At 37.2% G+C, this 19,706-nt stretch overlaps 1 protein-coding gene across 1 annotated transcript; it reads left to right on the forward strand.

The window, feature by feature from the left end:
• The first annotated feature begins 15,593 nt into the window (after nucleotides 1-15,593).
• On the forward strand, nucleotides 15,594-19,269 carry LOC113338041 (RNA-binding protein FUS-like). The gene is made up of 3 exons (XM_026583561.1): nucleotides 15,594-15,891; nucleotides 17,973-18,327; nucleotides 18,464-19,269. The coding sequence occupies exons 1-3, from the start codon at nucleotides 15,684-15,686 to the stop codon at nucleotides 19,077-19,079; spliced, it is 1,179 nt and encodes a 392-aa protein (XP_026439346.1). The 5' UTR covers nucleotides 15,594-15,683; the 3' UTR covers nucleotides 19,080-19,269.
• The last annotated feature ends 437 nt before the right edge of the window (nucleotides 19,270-19,706 follow it).

Here is a 19,706-nt window from a genome sequence, read left to right on the forward strand (position 1 = left end):
AGGTTTATAGCAGAAAGGGGAACCGATCCTATGGACATGTGCACACGTAAAATGTAGTTGCAGTAAATCCTACACTACACCCCTCATATGATTTCATTATTATTCAACTCATTTTTAGGTTTACACTCTTAATTTTATTGATCAATCTTTGAATGTTCATACAAGAAAAGATAAGGAATCAAGAATGACCTCTGCTCTAGACTTTCTCTCTCTTATTTACTTGTTTCTTACTCAAAAAGATCTCTCTCCTTCCTTTACAACTGAACGACTATTTATAGGGAAGTACATAGTGGATGACAACTAATCTGTCCTTTATTTTCGAATATGGCTTGCGACATTCTCGCAACCTTACAAATGTTAATCTCGCAAACTCTCTAATTTTCGCAGGACCATCACATCTTTCTCATGATTTTACCTGACGTCGTTTATTATATCATTTCTGAAATTGTTCTGCGACGCTGTTGTGTTGTGTTGTTGATAATTTCGCTAAGATATCACTGTTGCGAGATTCTGATCCTACATCTTGCCTCTTCTCATATCTTTTCTGCGAAGTAGAAAATGATGTGAGAAATGCCGCAGCTGTTCATTTCTTCATATTCTGCATTTATCACACGTACTCTTTCTTCCATCTGTTTCTTGACACGTCTTTTGTAACCGCTATTTTTTAACCGTTTATGTTTTTCCGTATTAATCGTATTTATCTTCTCGAGGAAAAATTCCCTCTATATATATTCTTTATCACTATCTTTTTCTTTCTTTTTATTTTCTCTGCAACTTCATCGTTCTTCTTCAAATCCGTTATTGCAATTTTTCTTCTTTCTTCTTCAATCTTTTTAAGTTCTTCTTCATCTTCATACTATTTCTTCTACAGATCTTCATCGTTCGTAATTTTCTTCGAAATAATCTTCCTGCTACTGTTTTTCATGGATTCATCAAGGTTAGTTTTCTTTTTTCTTCTTTATGGGTTTTGCTGAAATTGATCTTGTTTATTGCCTTATTTGATGTTGTTTATGTGATTCCCATACTCTTGTTATTTCAGCAAAAGCGCCTCCAATACTAAATTTACAGTTCAAAACCCTAATATTCCCAAATCTCAGCATAAGGTTGTTGTGCATAAAAGAAAGTCTGCGAATGAGAAGGTAGTAAGAAACACTATCCTTTTCTAATAACAATATTGTTGCCTCTGTTTCTTATCTGGTTTGTAATTCGCAGGGTGATAAGGATGTCAATAAACCTCTCAAAAAATCTCGCCACCTTAAAACTGTTCCAACATCCGTTCCATTCCACTTACTCATCTCTTCTAAATCTCCTGCGACATCTTCGCACGATAAACCTTTATCTCCCATTCGCGAAAAAGCTTCCTCTGACTTCATTTCTTCAGTTGACCTTTCAATGGTTGAAACCTCCCTTGTTGATCCTTCTATGAATGAAACTTCTTCTCTTCCTATTGAGAATGTTTCTCAACCTTCTATCACTGCCAGTTCTCTACCTGAGTCTCTTCCTTTTTCGAAAGAAACCGTGGAAGGAATAGATATTGCTTTCAAAGTTTTATCTGAAGTCCTGGATGATGGCAAGAAGTCTTCTATTGATCCTATCAAGTCTAATGTTTGCGAAATTCTGAGTAAGCATTTAGGTTCTGACAGAGCTGCTTCGCAGTCAGCTTTGGAAAAAGACTGTAATGCTCTTCATCTCGAAAATCAAAAGCTTCAGAATGTTTTGTTGGATGTGACAATCTTCGCAAGAAGAATAATGAATTGAGAGGTATGATTTTCTTACCCATGTATTCAATTTGCCTTTTTAATGGTTTTATCCTTCCCATATTTAATTATCCTTGAAATCCCTCTTTCGCATGTTAAGCCTTAAATCAGAAATGAATAATGGAGAGATATCAATTTCAATCTGCTGTTGAAGAAGCCCGTGTTGATAAAGAAATTTTGATGGATCAATATAACCAATTAGATAACCTCTATTCATATTCTCTTGATCATATAAATAATCTTACCAATGAAAATACCCAATTAATTCAGAGACAAGATTTATTAAGTAATGAAGTATCTCGCCTTTCTTATTCTTTAACTAAAGCTAATTTAGGGATGGAAACTTTATCAGATGAGAATAAAACCTTATCTCAAGAGAAGCGAACTTGTTTAAACAAGATAGCGATATCTTCGCAACAACTTAGCATTCTTCAGAAAGTATGTGATGACCAAGAGCAATCTCTTCGCTCTTTGAGAAATGAACTTAAAGAAGTAACATAGTCATCTATCGCTGAAAGAGATACACTTATTCAATGTAAAATAGCTTTAAGTGTAAAGACGAATCAACTTAAAGAAAAATATTCCAAATTAGAAGAATCTTATTCTTCTCTTGCGAAGAAAAATGCCTTTCTTATTTCTAAAGAGAAAAACCTTCAGTCTCGACTTAAAGGTTTAGTTGGAGATAAGTTTGATGACGCAATGGACCATTGGGAGAATAGTTGTTTGTCCTTGATTCAACATCTTATTTCGCAAAAGGAAGGTAGTCATAAAATTTTGACTGCCTTAACTATCTTTTCTTTGTCATATTTTTCTGAGTTCTTCATCTTATTGAAATTTTGTATTCTACCTTTCGCAGAGTCAGAGAAGAATCTTCATTCCTCCATTTCTGTTTTGGAGGCTAAATATGCTAAAATTCGCAAAGAAAATGCATTGCTCGTTTCTGCCCTTACTGGTTCTCGCGACCGAGGAGAAAGAAGACTTGATTATCTTGCTTATTTTAAGGATATTCAAGATAGGAATCATCAGAGAGCACTTCTTTGTCAAGTTCATCTCCGGGCTGAAGTCCTTGTAAATGATATTTTATTGGCTAAATCTCTTCCTCTTACATCAATTGAACCTTTGGAAGTAGATGATGATGAAGTTCATCATTCTGCTGATAGTGATTATGATTATGAAAGTGGGGCAGAGGATGATCTCTTGGAAGGTGAAGAAGAAATTCGTTCTAAGGAAGCATCTGCTGGTGTTAATCAAAATGAGAAAGAAATCTCTCCTGAAGAAGTAATTGCTGGCGATAATCAAGGTGCTAGTCAAGGCGAAGATCAGAACCGAAATGAAGGTGAGGCTTGCGATATTGAGAACATTGGCAAATTATCTTCTTGAATTGTCTTACTTTTATCACTTTTGCGAATAATATTCTTCAACCAACTTTGGAATCAATTTTTCCTTTTAGTATTTTGCTGATGAGAAAGATAATGCTTCTTGTTTATTGATTCCCATACTTGCCTCTCATTATCTTTCTTGCAAAAAATAATCTTTTACGAATACTTATAAATATTTTGTTTTATTATGTGGTCTTATTTTGCCTTCCTAATTAAAGGTCTTATTATGCCACCTCTTGTCATTGCGACAAAATTGCAGGACGTCCTTGCACTTTCATGCAAAAACCCATTGATCTTGCCTTAACTTTTTCTTTTACATTATGGCCTCTTCAGGAATGTTGCGACAATATGACAGGCCTAAATATTCTTGCGAAAATAAAGCCCCATGACATTGCCGTCTTGCGACGAAATCGCAGGACGTCTTCGCACTTTCATGTCAAAGCCCATTGACCTCGTCTTATCTTTTTCTTTTGTATTATTGCCTCTTCATGATTGTTGCACAAATTTGACAAGCCTTAATACTCTTGCGAATAGAAAGCCTCATGACATTTGCGTCTTAAGACACTTATCAGCTCCCTAATGGAGGGTGCCGCCCTTATCTTCCCCATGGTTGCCCCTTCAAGGAGGCGTACTTTTACCATACAAGGTTAGCTCCTCCTATCCAGTCTTAACAAAAACCAGTTGCTTTCGCAGACTCTTATCCCTTTTACCTATAGGGCTTATGGTTACGAGACTGCACCCTAAGTGGGGTTTTCTTCGGGCCGATTGCAATATAAGCCAAGACTTGTCAAGAATGGAAAGGTACGCTTCAAACGTCCCTGACACTCTTGACTCAACCGTGTACCTCGGCGCCTTGATCAGATCTGCACTCCTTGGGATAGTCCTTATTACCTTATTCGCCTAACCCAAGTCATATGCTTAAGCTGAGAATCCAAGGTGCCTCTCCCAGATGGGCTTTATTGACCCCAAATCTCCATGACTCAGGTTCCGGTGGCGGTGTAGCCTTTCCCTGACTCATGCAACAGGTACCCCCTAATATGACGTACTTTAGGTCTTACATTTTCCTCTTGTGAAATTTTATTCGCGAACTAGGGTGTACGCCATAAAGGTTCGCCCCTTTCTTATATGTCATTGTTCTGTGATTATCTCTGCGAAAATTTCGCACATCATGATCTTGTTTTGATATGAATAATCTTGCAATTATTTTTTTAGAATCCATAACTTCTCAAAGCTTCTTACGGATAATATCTTTTTAAATACAACCCGTTCCATGGTTTGTCAAGTCTATGACCAACAGCTCTGCCTTCTGGATCCATTAATCTATAAGCTCCTGTTCCAACTATCTGCTTAATGATGTAAGGTCCGTCCCATTTTTTCGCTAATTTTCCACCATTTTCTCGCTGATATATTGGTGTCTCTCGTAGAACTAAATCTCCTGGTTGGAATTCGCGTACCTTGACACGTTTATTATATTCTCGGGCTAATCTTCGCTGATAATTCTCCATATGTTGTAAAGCTTTTTCTCTTCTTTCTTCTAATTCATCAAGTTTATTTAAGATCAAACCCGCACTAAGATTTTTCTCCCAAGCTTCTCTTTTTGTTGTTGGAATAACAACTTCTGTTGGTAACACCGCTTCAACTCTGTATGTTAAACAAAAAGGTGACATTCCAGTAGCTTCTCTTCTAGTTGTATTATAAGCCCATACTGCATTATGTACTTGTTCGCACCATGCTCTGTGATGTCCTTCCAATTTCTTCTTTGATACATATGCAATTGTTTTGTTTGTTGCTTCTACCTGCCCATTAGCTTGTGGATACAAAGGAGTAGACTTTCCACATTTTATCTTGAATGCATTAAGTAGCATTTCTATATTCTGTCCTTCAAACTGTTTCTCGTCATCAGATACCAACTGCGCAGGAATTCCGAATCTGCAAATGATATTTTCGAATATGAATGTAAAGATATCTTTGTCGCGAATATGTTGTACTGCCTTCACTTCTGTCCATTTTGTGAAATAATCTGTTGCGACTATTAAATATCTTCTTTGTCCAGAACATGGTAAAAATGGTCCCACAATATCTAAACCCCACTTTCCAAAAGGCCACACACTGGTTGAAGATGATAGTGGTGCTCCAGGTGCATGTATTTTCTTTCCATGCCGCTGACAATCTTCGCAACGTCTTGATATTTGTTTGGCATCTTCGTGCATGTATGACCGGTAATAGCCTTGCATTTTTGCTCTATGTGCCAAAGATCTTCCCCCGCTATGATTGCCAGCATCACCACTATGTAACATTTTTAGCACTTTTTCTCCTTCCTCTCGTGTCAAACATCTAAGTGATGGTCCATTAAAGGATTTTCGGTATAGCAACCCATCTCTTAATTCATAATTCGTTGCACGGCTTTTTAATTTGTGTGTTTCCAATCTATTTCTTGGTGTTTCTCCTTTCGCCAAATATGCATGAAGTTCCATTCTCCAGTCTGCGATATTGTTCGTTTGTTCTTCTTCTTCATTGTCTATTATCATCACGTCCACTTCTTCTTCTTCTTTATTGATTGATGGTGACAGAATTGTTTGTATTTTTATGCATCTCGCAGTTGGATCTGTCATCATGCTTGAGATGAAAGCAAATGCGTCTGCGAGTCTGTTATCTTTTCTTGAAATGTGTCTCCATTTTATTTTTAGGATTTTCGCTGACAACTCTTTAACGAGCTTCTTGTATTTCTTTAAGGATAGTTCATTTGTAGTATACTCTCCCTTTATTTGGCGAATAACTAGATGCGAATCACTAGTGATCCTGGCATTTTCTAGTTTCATTTCTATTGCGAATTTTAAGGCATGTATCACAGCTTCATATTTCGCTTCATTATTAGTGGATGCGAATTCCAATCTGAATGAAAAAGCCATCTTTATTCCTTCTGGTGAAATTAAAACAATTCCAACTCCATTTGATGATCCATCTACCAATATCTCCCATCTATTTGGTTCTGTTAGTAAATCTTTTGGATCTCCGCGTTCTTCTTCTATATCCATCATTTCTTCTACTGCTTCATCTACTTCTAAAGGAAATTCTGCCAAGAAATCTGCAACAACTTGTGACTTTGGTGAAGAAAAAATTTCATATTTAATATCAAAGTGGCCTACTTGTGCATTCCATCTCTCCACTCTTCCTGATCTTTTAGAATTCTTCATCACTGATTCAACTAGTACTTTTGTTAATACCTTTATCTTATGCGCCTGAAAATATATGCGGAGCTTAAACGATGCATAAACTAATGCTAAGATTAACTTCTCAATCTTTGAGTAATTCTTCTCAGCAGTATTAAAAGTTTTTCTAATGTAATAAATGGCTTTCTCCACTCCTGCGTCTACTCGCAATAACACAACACTTAATGCATGCGACGTCGTCGCAAGATAGATCAAATTCTTCTCCCGATTCTGCTTTTTGTAAAATAGTTGCATGCACCCTTCTTGAGTATATCGAAAAAATATTTGCATTTGTCTGATGATCGCGAAATGAATCTCCCCAGCGAAGCTAGAAGCACATTCAACTTCTGTACATCTTTTATTATTGTTGGTAGTGGCATGTCACGAACTGCTTGCACTTTTTCTGGATCAACCTGTATTCCTTCCTTTGATACAATGTAGCCTAAATTTTTTCCCGATGCAACTCCAATAGTACACTTCTCATGATTCAATTTAATGTTATACTGCCGCATTTGTTCAAAAATCTCCCTTAGGTCTTGTACATGGTCTTTAGCTTTTTTACTCTTTACTAACATGTCATCCACGTATACTTCTAATGTTTTGTGTATCCATTTTGCGAACACCTTCTCTACCATTCTTTGGTATGTCGCTCCCGCATTTCGCAATCCAAATGGCATTTTCGTGTAACAATATAAACCTCTAGGGGCGAAGAAAGCAGTATGTTCTTGATCTTTTTCAGCGATAGGGATTTGGTTATACCCTTTGTACCCATCTAAAGACGATACTCTATCATTTCCCGCTGCGGATTCCACCATTTGAGGAATATCTGGTAACGGAAAACTATCTTTGGGGCAAGCTTTGTTTAAATCAGTGAAATCTATGCAAATCCTGATTCCTTTGTTTTTCTTTGGGACAATGACCATATTCGCTATCCATTCTGGGTATTTAGCTTCTCTTATGATTCCCGCATCAAGCATTTTCTGTAGTTCTTCTTCTATTTGGGAATGGTAAGTTGTTGCAATTTTTCTTATTCTCTGTTTAACTGGTCTCACATTTTTGTTAATCTCCAACTTGTGGCATGCAATTGATGGATCTATTCCCGGTATCTCATCCATGCTTCCTGCGAAAACATCTTTATATTCTCGCAACAGGTTAACAGTTCTTTCTTCTTCTTCCACATCCATTTTGGTTCCAATTCTCAATATTAGATGTTCTTCTATAGTCCCAACGTTTATTTCTTTTGTTGGTTCTGCGGCAGTGTAACTGGGTTTAGGTTCTCCCATCGGTGTTGGTTCTTTTATTGTTTTCACACCTTCCTCCGAAATTTCGCTGGGTATTCCTTTGCCTTCTTTTGCCCTTATCATATATACTCTAAATTCTTATTCTTTCTTTGCTTCCTTTTCCAACTTTCTGCGAAATTGTTCATTTTTTTGCTTGTCCTTCATAATGCTTTACTTCAATTTGATGACATAACTTCGCATTGTCAACATCTCCTCTGATTTCACCTATTCCATTTGGTTTGGGGAATTTAATACATTGATGCAACGTTGATACTACAACTTTTATCGCATGTATCCATGGTCTTCCTAATAACATATTATATGGTGATTTCATATCCACCACGCACAGTGTTACGTGTGCTTCGATCTCTCCAAGTGGAATTCGTACCACTATTGCTCCTTTAGGTTTTGTTGTGGATTTTCCAAAGCCGTGAACAAAATATGTTGAACTGGACATTTCTTCATCCTTAAATCCCATTCCCCGGAATGCATGATAAAATATTAGATCTACTGAACTTCCTGTATTGCTTAAAGTTTTGTTCAATTTCCATTCTCCCATGGATTTTGTTGTTGTCTCCTTTTATTTTCGCGCAATAGGCACTGTAATAACCAACGGAGATGTGTGGTTCAAATTTTCTTTTGGTATTTCTGCCGCCATGAATTTAATTTTTTGCTTTTCCCAATCTTTCAAGGGTGATGTCTTTTCTACCTCCATAACCTTCCTTCCTTCAAAATTTCGTTTATGTATTCTTCCTTTGATGTTTTCATGGAATTCATTAACCATCGTTTTTGTTATCATATTACACTCCAATTTTTTGTCATCTTCATTAATTCTAATCATCTTTCTTTTAACTGGTTCACTGATTTATTTAATCACTTTTTTGATTTGAACATTCTCAACAACAATCTTCATCTTTCGATCTTGAAGTCCCCATTTCTAACGCCATTATGTAGTTGCAGGAAATCCTACACTATACCCCTCATATGATTTCATTATTATTCAACTCATTTTTAGGTTTACACTCTTAATTTTATTGATCAATCTTTGAATGTTCTTACAAGAAAAGATAAGGAATCAAGAATGACCTCTGCTCTAGACTTTCTCTCTCCTATTTACTTGTTTCTTACTCAAAAAGATCTCTCTCCTTCCTTTACAACTGAACGACTATTTATAGGGAAATACATAGTGGATAACAGCTAATCTGTCCTTTATTTTCGAATATGGATTGTGACATTCTCGCAACCTTACAAATGTTAATCTCGCAAACTCTCTAATTTTCGCAGGACCATCACATCTTTCTCATGATTTTAGCTGACGTCGTTTATTATATCATTTTTGAAATTGTTCTGCGACGTTGTTGTGTTGTGTTGTGTTGTGTTGTTGATAATTTCGCTAAGATATCACTGTGCGAGATTCTGATCCTACATAAAAGTTAGATATCATATATATGTGAGGAACCGATCCTAGTACCTAGTCAACCGAATATTTGGGAAGCTAGTGTGACTATGCATAGTACTCACATTAAGGTAGAACCGAAACTTGTTTTGATAGAACCGTAAACCCATGATTGTGATTGAATATTGGTTTGATCAATCACATAGTTCTTGAAAGCCAAATGAACTAATTCTAAACTCGTTCGGAAGTGTGGCAAATCGGTTTCAAGGTTGTAAGTGTGAAAGAGAACTTATAAAGTTAAGATGTCGACAAACTTTGAACACGTGTTGTGAATGTTTATTTCTTTTGTTCAAAGATATTCCTTAACGTCTAAGAGAAGAGAATCCCAGGATCGAAACATAAGTAAGTTAAGAATCTTTTAATTAAGGTTATTATTTTCATTTTGTAGGGAAATTACAGAATTAGTAATGTGCATTTACTAATTAGATTTTGAAAAGGCGGGGGTCTAACAACACCACCCAATATTTCTCTTAGCAATCTGTATGGACTAACTCCGAAATACTTTGCTAGATAATCAACTAGACAGTCAGACTCAATCTAGATAAAAGTATCTCAAGGAGTTAATATCTCTCTCTTGTTTTTGATATTACTCAAGCTAATATAAATCAGCGAGTCCTAATCAAACACAAGGAATACTTGGACGGTACCAAAGACCAATATCCAAGTGTTAATCAATGAAATCAAAAACAACAAGGTCGGATATACAATTGATTAAACTTCAACGCACAACCTGTATTATTTCAAATTATAAAGATAAAACAATATAATGCGGAAATTGAAATAACACAGACACCAGAAATTTTGTTAACGAGGAAACCGCAACTGCAGAAAAACTCCGGTACCTAGTCCAGATTGAATACACACTGTATTTAGCCGCTACAGACACTAGCCTACTCCAAGCGAACTTCGGACTGGACTACAGTTGAACCCCAATCAGTCTCCCACTGATCCAAGGTACAGTTGTACTCCCTACGCCTCTGATCCCAGCAGGATACTGCGCACATGATTCCCTTAGCTGATCTCACCACAACTAAGAGTTGCTACAACCCAAAATAGCAGGCTTTAACAATAAAAAAATTTGTCTCACAAAGACAAGTCTATCAAAGGATTAATCTGTCTCCCACAGAAAAACCTTAAAAGTTTTTGTTCCGTCTTTTGATAATAATCAAGGTGAATAGGAACCAATTGATAATCCGGTCTTATATTCCCGAAGAACAGCCTAGATTAATCAATCACCTCACAACAATCTTAATCGTATGGTAGCGAAACAAGATGTCGTGGAATCACAAACGATGAGACGAAGGTGTTTGTGATTACTTTTTATATCTTGCCTATCGGAGAACTCTCACGATCTCAAGCCAATCAATATGATTGTACTGTTACGATAGAAGATGCAAGATCAGATCACACAACTACGATAAAAGTAGTTTCGATATGGCTTCACAATCCCAATGAAGTCTTTAATTCGTTAACCTGGTTTTAGAAGAAGAAAACCAAAAGGTTAAAGTAGAATCGACTCTAGCACGCAAACTAGTATCACAGGTAAGGTGTGGGGATTAGTTTTACACAATACTAGATGTCTCCTTTATATAGCCATTCAAATCAGGGTTTTGCCTTAGTTACAAAGCAATCAATATTCACCGTTAGATGAAAACCTGATTTAGATTCAAGCTAATATTTCTCAACCGTTAGATCGAAAACTTAGCTTGTCACACACACTTGAGATATACGTTTACTAGGTTTGTGAAAACCGTGCCCAAACGTGTACGTGTATGTTGGTTCAACATAGTAACCCAAAAGGTTAACCATATGAGCATTTCATATTCACCTTGTTCTTCTTCACCATAACTAGTTCAAGTGACTCAAATGAACTAGTTAGAAAGTTGTTCAATTGCTATGAGATCTTATGTAACTACACAAGACACAATTGAAACAAAGATGATTCGAACGGCTCATGAACTTTATAGCCACGGTTTGCATACTGCATTCCTTAGTAATTTAAGCTTCATGTTCAGAGCACATCTTTAGATCATTACCCACTCAAGTACGCAAGCAAGTTCGCGGACTTAAGGCAACCGACAGAGCTTTCCAAAATCAACAGAAAATCTCGGCAAGGAGACTTCCGCCAGTTCGCGGACTAAACACGCAAACGAGTTTTTGGAAATCCCAGCAGAAATTCTCGGCAAGAGAACTTCCGCCAGTTCGCGGACTGAGTTCGAAAACTGAGTTCGCAGACTTGGCAAAGCCAATTCCTCCCGTTTCTCTCAATCAACAAAGTTCGTAAACTTCGGATTAAGGAATAGGACTTATGCACATATGTGTTACCACACAATGCTTATATCCATCATTCTTTATATTGACCTAAACTCTCATTCCAACCATTGAAACATTCTTAGAGGACGTTATATGGTTGTTACACTATTTCTCGTCAAATCGATTTTCAAAGTGATTGAAACAATATTTCGTCATTAGGTGAAGATAAACCCGATCAAATCGAAACGCTTTACCAACACATGATTTCGAGATATAGATAGGCGAGATATACTCGGCTCGAAATATCAAATGTGTATGATCCAGTCTATATAGCATACGACTTTTGTCTCATAAGAAGTAAGAGATAGAAGAGATAGACCTTTGAGTGATAGATAAGTTCAAGTCTCCACATACCTTTTTGTTGATGAAGTTCCACAGTTCCTTGAGTAGATCTTCATCGTTGTATGATGAATAGCCATGAAGTCCTTGAGCTCAACTACACTTTTTTATCCTAGTCCGAGACTTAGCTATGTAGGCTAGAAATCAAGACTCATAGTTTTGATCACTAACATTGACAAACATGCTTGATATAGCAACATGCGAGGTCGACCGAGCTATGCTCTAATAGATTTTCCGAGAGATTTCGGTCGTTATTTTTGGACAAAGCATTTCCAGGAATTATGAAAACCGAATCTGTGCTTTTATGAATATCTTGAGAATATTTTCGGTTTTGTAAATTCATTGGTGTCCAAACTTCCTTGTCTATAAATACACGAAGTTTGACTTTCTAGCAAACTAATCCTTCGTAACAACAGATTTACTCTTTTGTTGTTGTTACTGGTGTAGCCGCCTATTCGGATAGGAGAGTAACCTAATTAGGCGAAATATCTTACGGCCGCTCAGTTTAAAGTCTTCTTTGGTATTGAAAAGCTCTAGCGCGACCCGTTGGTGGGAAAATAGATAATTGCGGTTTATCTTTGTTTTCGATCGATTTGATTGACTAACGGTGGTTTAAATCTGATTGCACCTAGTTTGTTTATTCTTGAGAATCTTCTCTTCTGATATAAGATTCACTCAAACTAGTTCAGAGTTTCGACAGGGATCTTTAGACTGTTGTTAGTTCTAAAGACGATCTTGTGATAATGCATTGTTAACAGACTCCGTTCTGTGCGTGATTGATCACAAGAGATTCAAGTGATTGTCCGCAGGTTTTTATTGAAGATTTAAGAAGATTTGAAGACAAAGAAGATATTGAAGATCTGACTTGGGTTTTATAATCTTTGGTGTGCACAATACTTGTTTAGGTAAAAAAGGATCCAATTAATAATCGGTTTATCCTTGTGGTAGATTGGATTGATTAATTGAGTAGATCGGCATCAACACGGTTCTTCGGATTAAAGGTGTTGTTGGCTTAATCTTAAACGATTACCTTTGGGTGATTGAACATAAGATAGATCTAAGGACCTGACGAAGGAGTTTATGTTAAGATAAACGGAAGAGTCTTTGTCCAACTCATATCACTTGGTTGAATAGAGTTGATATCAAACAGATTTGTTTTGTTTGGAACACGAACCAAAGGAATTGTTCCAAGTACGTGACTTATTCATAAGTCGGAGGCGTGGGAATACAGACGGAACTAAGTGAACTATAGGGTTAGTTACTTGGTCTCAACTATACGAAGTTAGGTGTAATTTTGTGTAGCGGCGTAATCCTAAGAGTATTCAATTCTGGACTAGGTCCCGGGGTTTTTCTGCATTTGCGGTTTCCTCGTTAACAAAATCTTGCTGTGTCATTTACTTTTATTTTCCGCATTATAATTGTTTTATTATAATTAAAGTAAATCACACAAACGTTAATTCCTATTTACTTGATAAGCAATCCTATTGTGTTTGGTTAAGTCCGAACCTTTGTATCAAGTAAACATACTTCGTTGTTGTATTGTCTCGATCTCGTATCCATAGACGATCCACGAAGTGTGAACCGATTAGTTGTATTGTCTCGACTCAGTCCATAGACAATCACTTTAGGAGAAAGGACTTATAGGTAGGAAAAGTTTTAGCTTGAGGTATATTTGGGTACCCTCGCCTTTTCACTTAGGATCCTATGTTCAGATATCCTTTTGGAAAGCCTGAGTATGTGGTATGGGACGCATGCTTAGGGGATCCTTGTGCGAGTTCTGAAGAAATATGGTACGGGGATCCTTGTCGGGTCCTCGGTAACATTGTGGATCTTTTTGTATTCCTGGATATGCGGTACGAGAATCATTGATCACGACAAACTGAAGAAACCTTGTGCAATTTCTGAGCATCATGTTATTGAACGTATGCTCAGGAAATCCAAATTGACGAAGCTTGTCTATAATAGTTTTATTTTGAATTTCGAGGACCAAATTCTTTAAAGGGGGTAATAATATGAAATGACGAGGGTATAGTATTTTCGATATCAATCTATGTAAGACGCACCTTGTGTTATCTATTACAGACGTGAATTGTCAAGGAGATTACTTAAACAAAATGTACACTTGGTATATAACATAAGTTTGAAACCGAACCAATCTATGGGATCAAACCAGTGTTGATTAACGTACAAGTATATTTACTTTAATTATAAAGTCAAAGCAGTATGAGACGGAATCAAAGTAAATCACACGACATATAAGATTTTGTTAGCGACCTAGCAACCCAATTAGAGCACGACCATTGATATTCATGGGTTATTCATGATATTTCTGAAAATATGTTTTACCATTACCACATGGTGTAACCTTGTTGCTATGCAAGATTGATACAATCTTGGGTGGGTAAAGTAGACATAATTCTGATATATATATATATATTTCATCTTTCACGACAATAATTTTTGAACCTCAAATTTTGTTACTTCGGTCATATTGCGATTGAGATTGAGATTGGGAAGAGAAGTTACATAAAATTAGAAAATGGTAAAGTGTCGAGAAGGTGCAAATAGTGCATTTTGTTTTAGAATAGAAGAAATGTGAGTGAGAGATTAAGAAATGTAGGGAAGGTGTGAGTTGAAATGAGTTTGAAATTAATTATCGATAGACGAATGAATTGGTGAGCATTGGATAATAAACCACTGAGCGACGAACATAACTCTAAGCCACGTAATCATAGCCGCTAGTATTGAAAACCTCATCGAATGGTATAGTCACCACTTAGCAATCTATATCACTCGATAAATACTATATAAAACCTGGCTAAGTGGTGTATTTGCCACTTAAGCCCCTTCCTATGGGTGTGGCAAACATTCATGTTTGCCATTTAAACACCCACTATGGAGTTGGCTAATTGACAAACTGGCTAAGTGGAAAATTTGCCACTTAGCCAGGCCAGGTCAAGTTTCCACTGAGCGGCGTAGTTTACACCGCTTATTAATTGTTTAGTTGTTTTTTTTTTCTTCTCTCATACTCTTTAGTTATTATAACAGATTTTTATTACAAGAGGACCCCACAAAATATTATATAATCCCTAAAATTTAATAAAGACCCCACCAAATATAAACAACTAATTTTTTTTATTGATAAGGGACCCATGAAATACAATATAATATCCTATTTTAATAAAATTTTCCAGTTTTACCATAGTGGGGAAACTAGTTTGCCATGCCATGTGGCATGGCAAAACAACTTTTATACTAGTTCCCATAGGAACCGGCCTTAACCAGATATGTTTGGCACTTTATTATACCGATAATGAGTGCAAAGTGGCAAACTGAATGTTTTGTCATACATACAGGACCCGGTCTTAATAAAATTTGAGTTTAAATGTAGATTTTAGGTTATAATCTAAGAGCACCATGTAGTCTTTCCGCTTTTAGACAAACTTAAAGTCATCGGGCAGATTTCAGCCAAAGTGTCAAGTTTATATTCAGGATTCGGAAATGTTAAACGACATATCGAGAAAAAAATTCCGCAAAATCTAATGGCAAAGATGGATGGAGGGGATTTACTCATACATCAACATATCCCAATATTAAAAGGGTTGTGCTCATCTTTCAGGTCCCCTTGGGACAAACCCTAGTTGAAATACTTGGTGTGTCTAGATTCTAGAATTACCCTTTTGTTGGGATTGCAGTTTTTGCGTTACATCGATGTAAACGTGTCATGATGTGGGTGTCCGATTGATCAAGATATACGTACATTTATATCCGTCGATTTTTAAGTAGGTCCAAAGTAAAAAAATAACCCAAGGCCCACATGGGTATACCTGTGTGGAATCTATAGTTTATGGACTCCATTGATTTCTTTCTGATTTCTTTCCTTCTCAGAAAGAGAGAGAGATATTTTAGGGTTTATAGCGAGAGAGACGAAATCACACCCGAAATCTTCGATGGGTTCGCGAGAAAGGGAGCTGACAACGGCAGCTCCACCGTCTCATCATCTGAGTAGTCTTGTTGTTCGTCCTGATGAAAGTGGCGGTGGTGGTGGTGGTGGTGGTGGTGGTAGTGATTATGAACCTGGTGAGGTTCGTCGTGAACCTCCTCCTTCTTCTTACTCACGAGGTGGCGCTCCTGATCGATTCCACCATGAAGCTTCTGGTTCGTTTCTCTATTTTTGACAAACCCTTGATTTTGTTATTTTTGTTCATTTTTTTTACAAAACCCTAATTTGTGTTGGAGGTAAAGATGGGATTAATTTTGTCAAGTTGCTTATGCTGATTATTAATTGATTGATGCTTTAAACTTTGAATTTTGCTTTTGAGTATATCAGTATTATTATTATGTTGTGAATTTTTGGTATTTTTGTTGAGTAAGTTAGGAAGGGGCATGATTTTAGTCTTTTGTCTGCACTCATCCTGACTGCTTAGAATGTTTTCTAATTGTTGAATAAGCTGCTTTTCCCTCTCTGGCAAAGGAAAATATTTTGGGATGATTTGTTTCAATTTGCAAATAGTTAGTTTGGATATACCTAAAAGGAAATTTGGGGATAAGCTAGTAAGTAATCTAGAAACATAATTTCATAACTTCTACTATGGTGCAAAATAAATTGTTGTAAGCTGATCTTTATTCTTGACTTCATCCGCTTGATTTTATGAATGCTTTCTGCCTTTTGGTTCCCTCGTATTATGCCTCTTTTTGGCCTCTTGAAAGTTTATTTGAAACCAAGTTAGAAAGCTGTTTGTGATTAGATAGGTTACATATCATGGGATAATCAGTTGCAGCTTCTTAAAATCATTGTAGTTACTTTCCGACTATGTAACTCCATATTATATCTACCTGCAGGACATTTTTTTCTTTCTGTTTTTTTTTTTTGCTTCTGAAATTAACTCTAGTTTTTAACTTACTCTTTTGCCCTCTAAAAAGCACCAGCATGCTCGTCTCTAGCTGGTCTGTCTTCATTGAGCCTGTCAAAACCATCTTATTATTTACATGCGCTTTAGGGGTCTACTCCTATTTTTGTTACCACTTAAAAACAAGTGATATCATCTTTTCATCGATTTCACCGTACTCATCTGAGAAGAAACCACTGAAAAAAGAGTTGGTTTTGTTTTAAACTCTTTATATGTATCAATCCGTGATGAGTGTGGGTCTAACCCCTCTTATTAAGAAGAATCTCAAATTGAGAACAAACTTTCTTGTTATTTGTTACAGCTTTCGAAGTTGCTGGGTGCAAGAACTAGTTGTTGAGGAAGTAATGTTGGAATGAGTATTGGGATAGGAAAACTGGATTTTTTTGCTGAAATTATTTTGAAATTAGGGAGAAGGGATGGATGAGATGCAAACTCGTGACACATCATTATTATTTAGAAACCTTCAATGTGTCGTTTCAGTGGCCAACCATATTGGGTGGGTTCAGAATGGTGATTGTGGAAAGGGTTTAAATTCAAGACCATTTACTGGGTACTAATTGTGCATAGGTTTGGGAATTGTTGGTTTCTCCTGGGATGTCATAGCTCATGATTTTTTTCTTTTCTATTATTTCATCATAGATGGTTATATAACACTTAACACGGTAAAAGCTATTATTTGGATGCTGGTTCACGTATTGTGTATCTGGTTTAATGAGGTAGATGGCTTCAACTGCAATTAGGAAAACAGGATTTGTTTTTGAAATTTGGGTGTTGTGATCGGTTACTAGTTAATGGTATTATTTATGGTAGCAGTGGTAGTGCTTGTGACTTGGTTCTATTAATCTGGAAGTGGGTTTAGTCGCTTGTGATAAGTAACTGGCTTGGGCAGGCTTCTGTTGGGTTTATTACAATCTTCTACTTTATTTGGGGGCAGCTGCATTTAGGACAACTGGATTTGTTTTTGATCTTTGGGTGTTCTGCCGGTTATTAAAAATGGTGATTACAGTAACAGTGGTAGTGCTTGTATCTTGGGTTACATTAATATGAAAATGGGTTAGTTGCTTGTTAAAGTAATTGGTCTGGACTGGTTTCTATTGGGTTTATTACAATCATCTACGTTAACTTCGTGTGTTTCTATTACTCATGTCCTCTCTGGAGGCAGATGCGTTAAAACAGGTAGCTGTTGTCGCAACTTTTTCGGTTACTGCTGTGCGATTGCATGGCAGACAATTGGATTTCATAAAGAGATTATCCTGTACTTGGTTTTCTTCTTTTCTCGTCCTTACTGGGTGGTCATCGCTTACTTTTACACTCTCGCCTCCATTTCAGGAAATGGGACTCGTGCAAGTTCTGGTTCACCTTTGAGTCGTAGGAAGTTTGACTATCACCCTAGAGCTGACTATGATAGTTCTGGCCCATTGAACATTGGCCGTGGATTCCGAGGTGGTAGGGGTCCTGGTAGATTTCGAGATTCTTCGCCACCTTATGGGCGAGGTAGGGGTGGTGGTGCTAGGTTCTCTGGGAGAGACTTCGACGGTCCCAGGAGAGACTTCGATGGTCCAAGGAGAGACTTCGATGGTCCCAGATTTGGTTCTGGTCCATTCAGAGGCGTTGAAGGTGGTGTGCTCAGAAACAATCCAAATGTTCCCCCAAGGGAAGGAGATTGGATTTGTCCAGATCCCTCGTAAGTATCCTATGTTTCCCTTTTGTAGACACAACGTTTGAGATAATCTTAATGCTTAACATTATGCATGGTTCTTCTGTTATGCTTGTAATGGTCTCTTCCTGTTTACTAATTTTTGGTGCAAACTATGTAATAGATGCGGCAACTTGAACTTTGCACGCCGCGAATACTGTAACAAGTGCAATAGACTGCGTATTGGACCTCGTGATGGTAGTCCCCGAAGAAACTATCAAGGCCCACCACGTTTCTCAGGCTTGCCAGTGGATGGTTCTCCAGTTCGAGGAGGTCCAAATGGGTTTAATAGGTCGCCACCACCTCGTTCTTGGGGCAGGGATGGTCCTAAAGAGTTTGGAGCTGGTCCCCCCCACTCAAGACATGGAGGAGGAAGGTTTCCAGATAACCATGTTCGACGAGAGAGACCAGATTATCGTGACGAGGATGACTTCAGGGATAGGGGAAAGTTTGATAGGCCAATGCCCCCTGACTGGAACAATAGAGACAGAGGAAGGGACACTTTTTTCAAAGAAAGACGGGGAGGACTCAGTATGAGGAACGAGAGGAGGCCTCTTTCACCACCACCACCACTTCCTTCACATCGTGCTCGTTTTGGACGTGATATTAGAGAGAGAAGCCGATCTCCACTAAGGAATGGAGCACCCACAGATTACCGCAGAGATTCATACGCAGGTAGAGGTGGCAGAGATGCTCGAGTTGGTGGTATGGCTCGAGGTCAGGTTGGTGATCCATACTAGTTGTTGGAGGTTAAAAGATTAGTTTATTTTTTCATCTTCTTAAAGACTTGTTTGGTTCTGTTGAGTTTTTCTGCGAGGAGGATATAGAGATGTACTGAGGGAGTGTGGTGGAGTGAGAGAAAATCTGAGTAGGAAGTAGTGTGTTCTCACTTTCATTTTCTTTAATTTTTATTTTTTTTTGCTTGTATTATTTTTCCTAGCATTTTTAGGGGCCACCCAAAAGGAATTAGGGGCCAACAATAAGATAAAATAGGGTCACCCAAACCTAAACGAAAACTAGCCCTTATCTCGCATATTTTGTAATGGCAAAATTACCCTTCCACAATCGGTAGTTAATACTACAATCGGTAGTTTAATTACAATCGGTAGTAAAGTGTGTTATTTTAACCTCCGAATATACTCAATTTTCGAATTTTAGTACTACTATAATCGGTAGTAAATTTAACTTCCGAGTGTATATTGGCCCCAAAATGAGATGTTGCCAAAATTCTAAGATTTTCAAACTTTGGTACTACCATAATCAGTAGTAAAGTGTATTACTTTGACCTCTGAATATACTCAATTTTCAAATTTTAGTACTACCATAATCGGTAGTAAATTTAACTTCCGAATGTATATTGGCCCCAA

The sequence above is a fragment of the Papaver somniferum genome, unplaced genomic scaffold (assembly GCF_003573695.1).
Source record: "Papaver somniferum cultivar HN1 unplaced genomic scaffold, ASM357369v1 unplaced-scaffold_18, whole genome shotgun sequence".
In the NCBI taxonomy this organism is placed as follows: domain Eukaryota; kingdom Viridiplantae; phylum Streptophyta; class Magnoliopsida; order Ranunculales; family Papaveraceae; genus Papaver; species Papaver somniferum.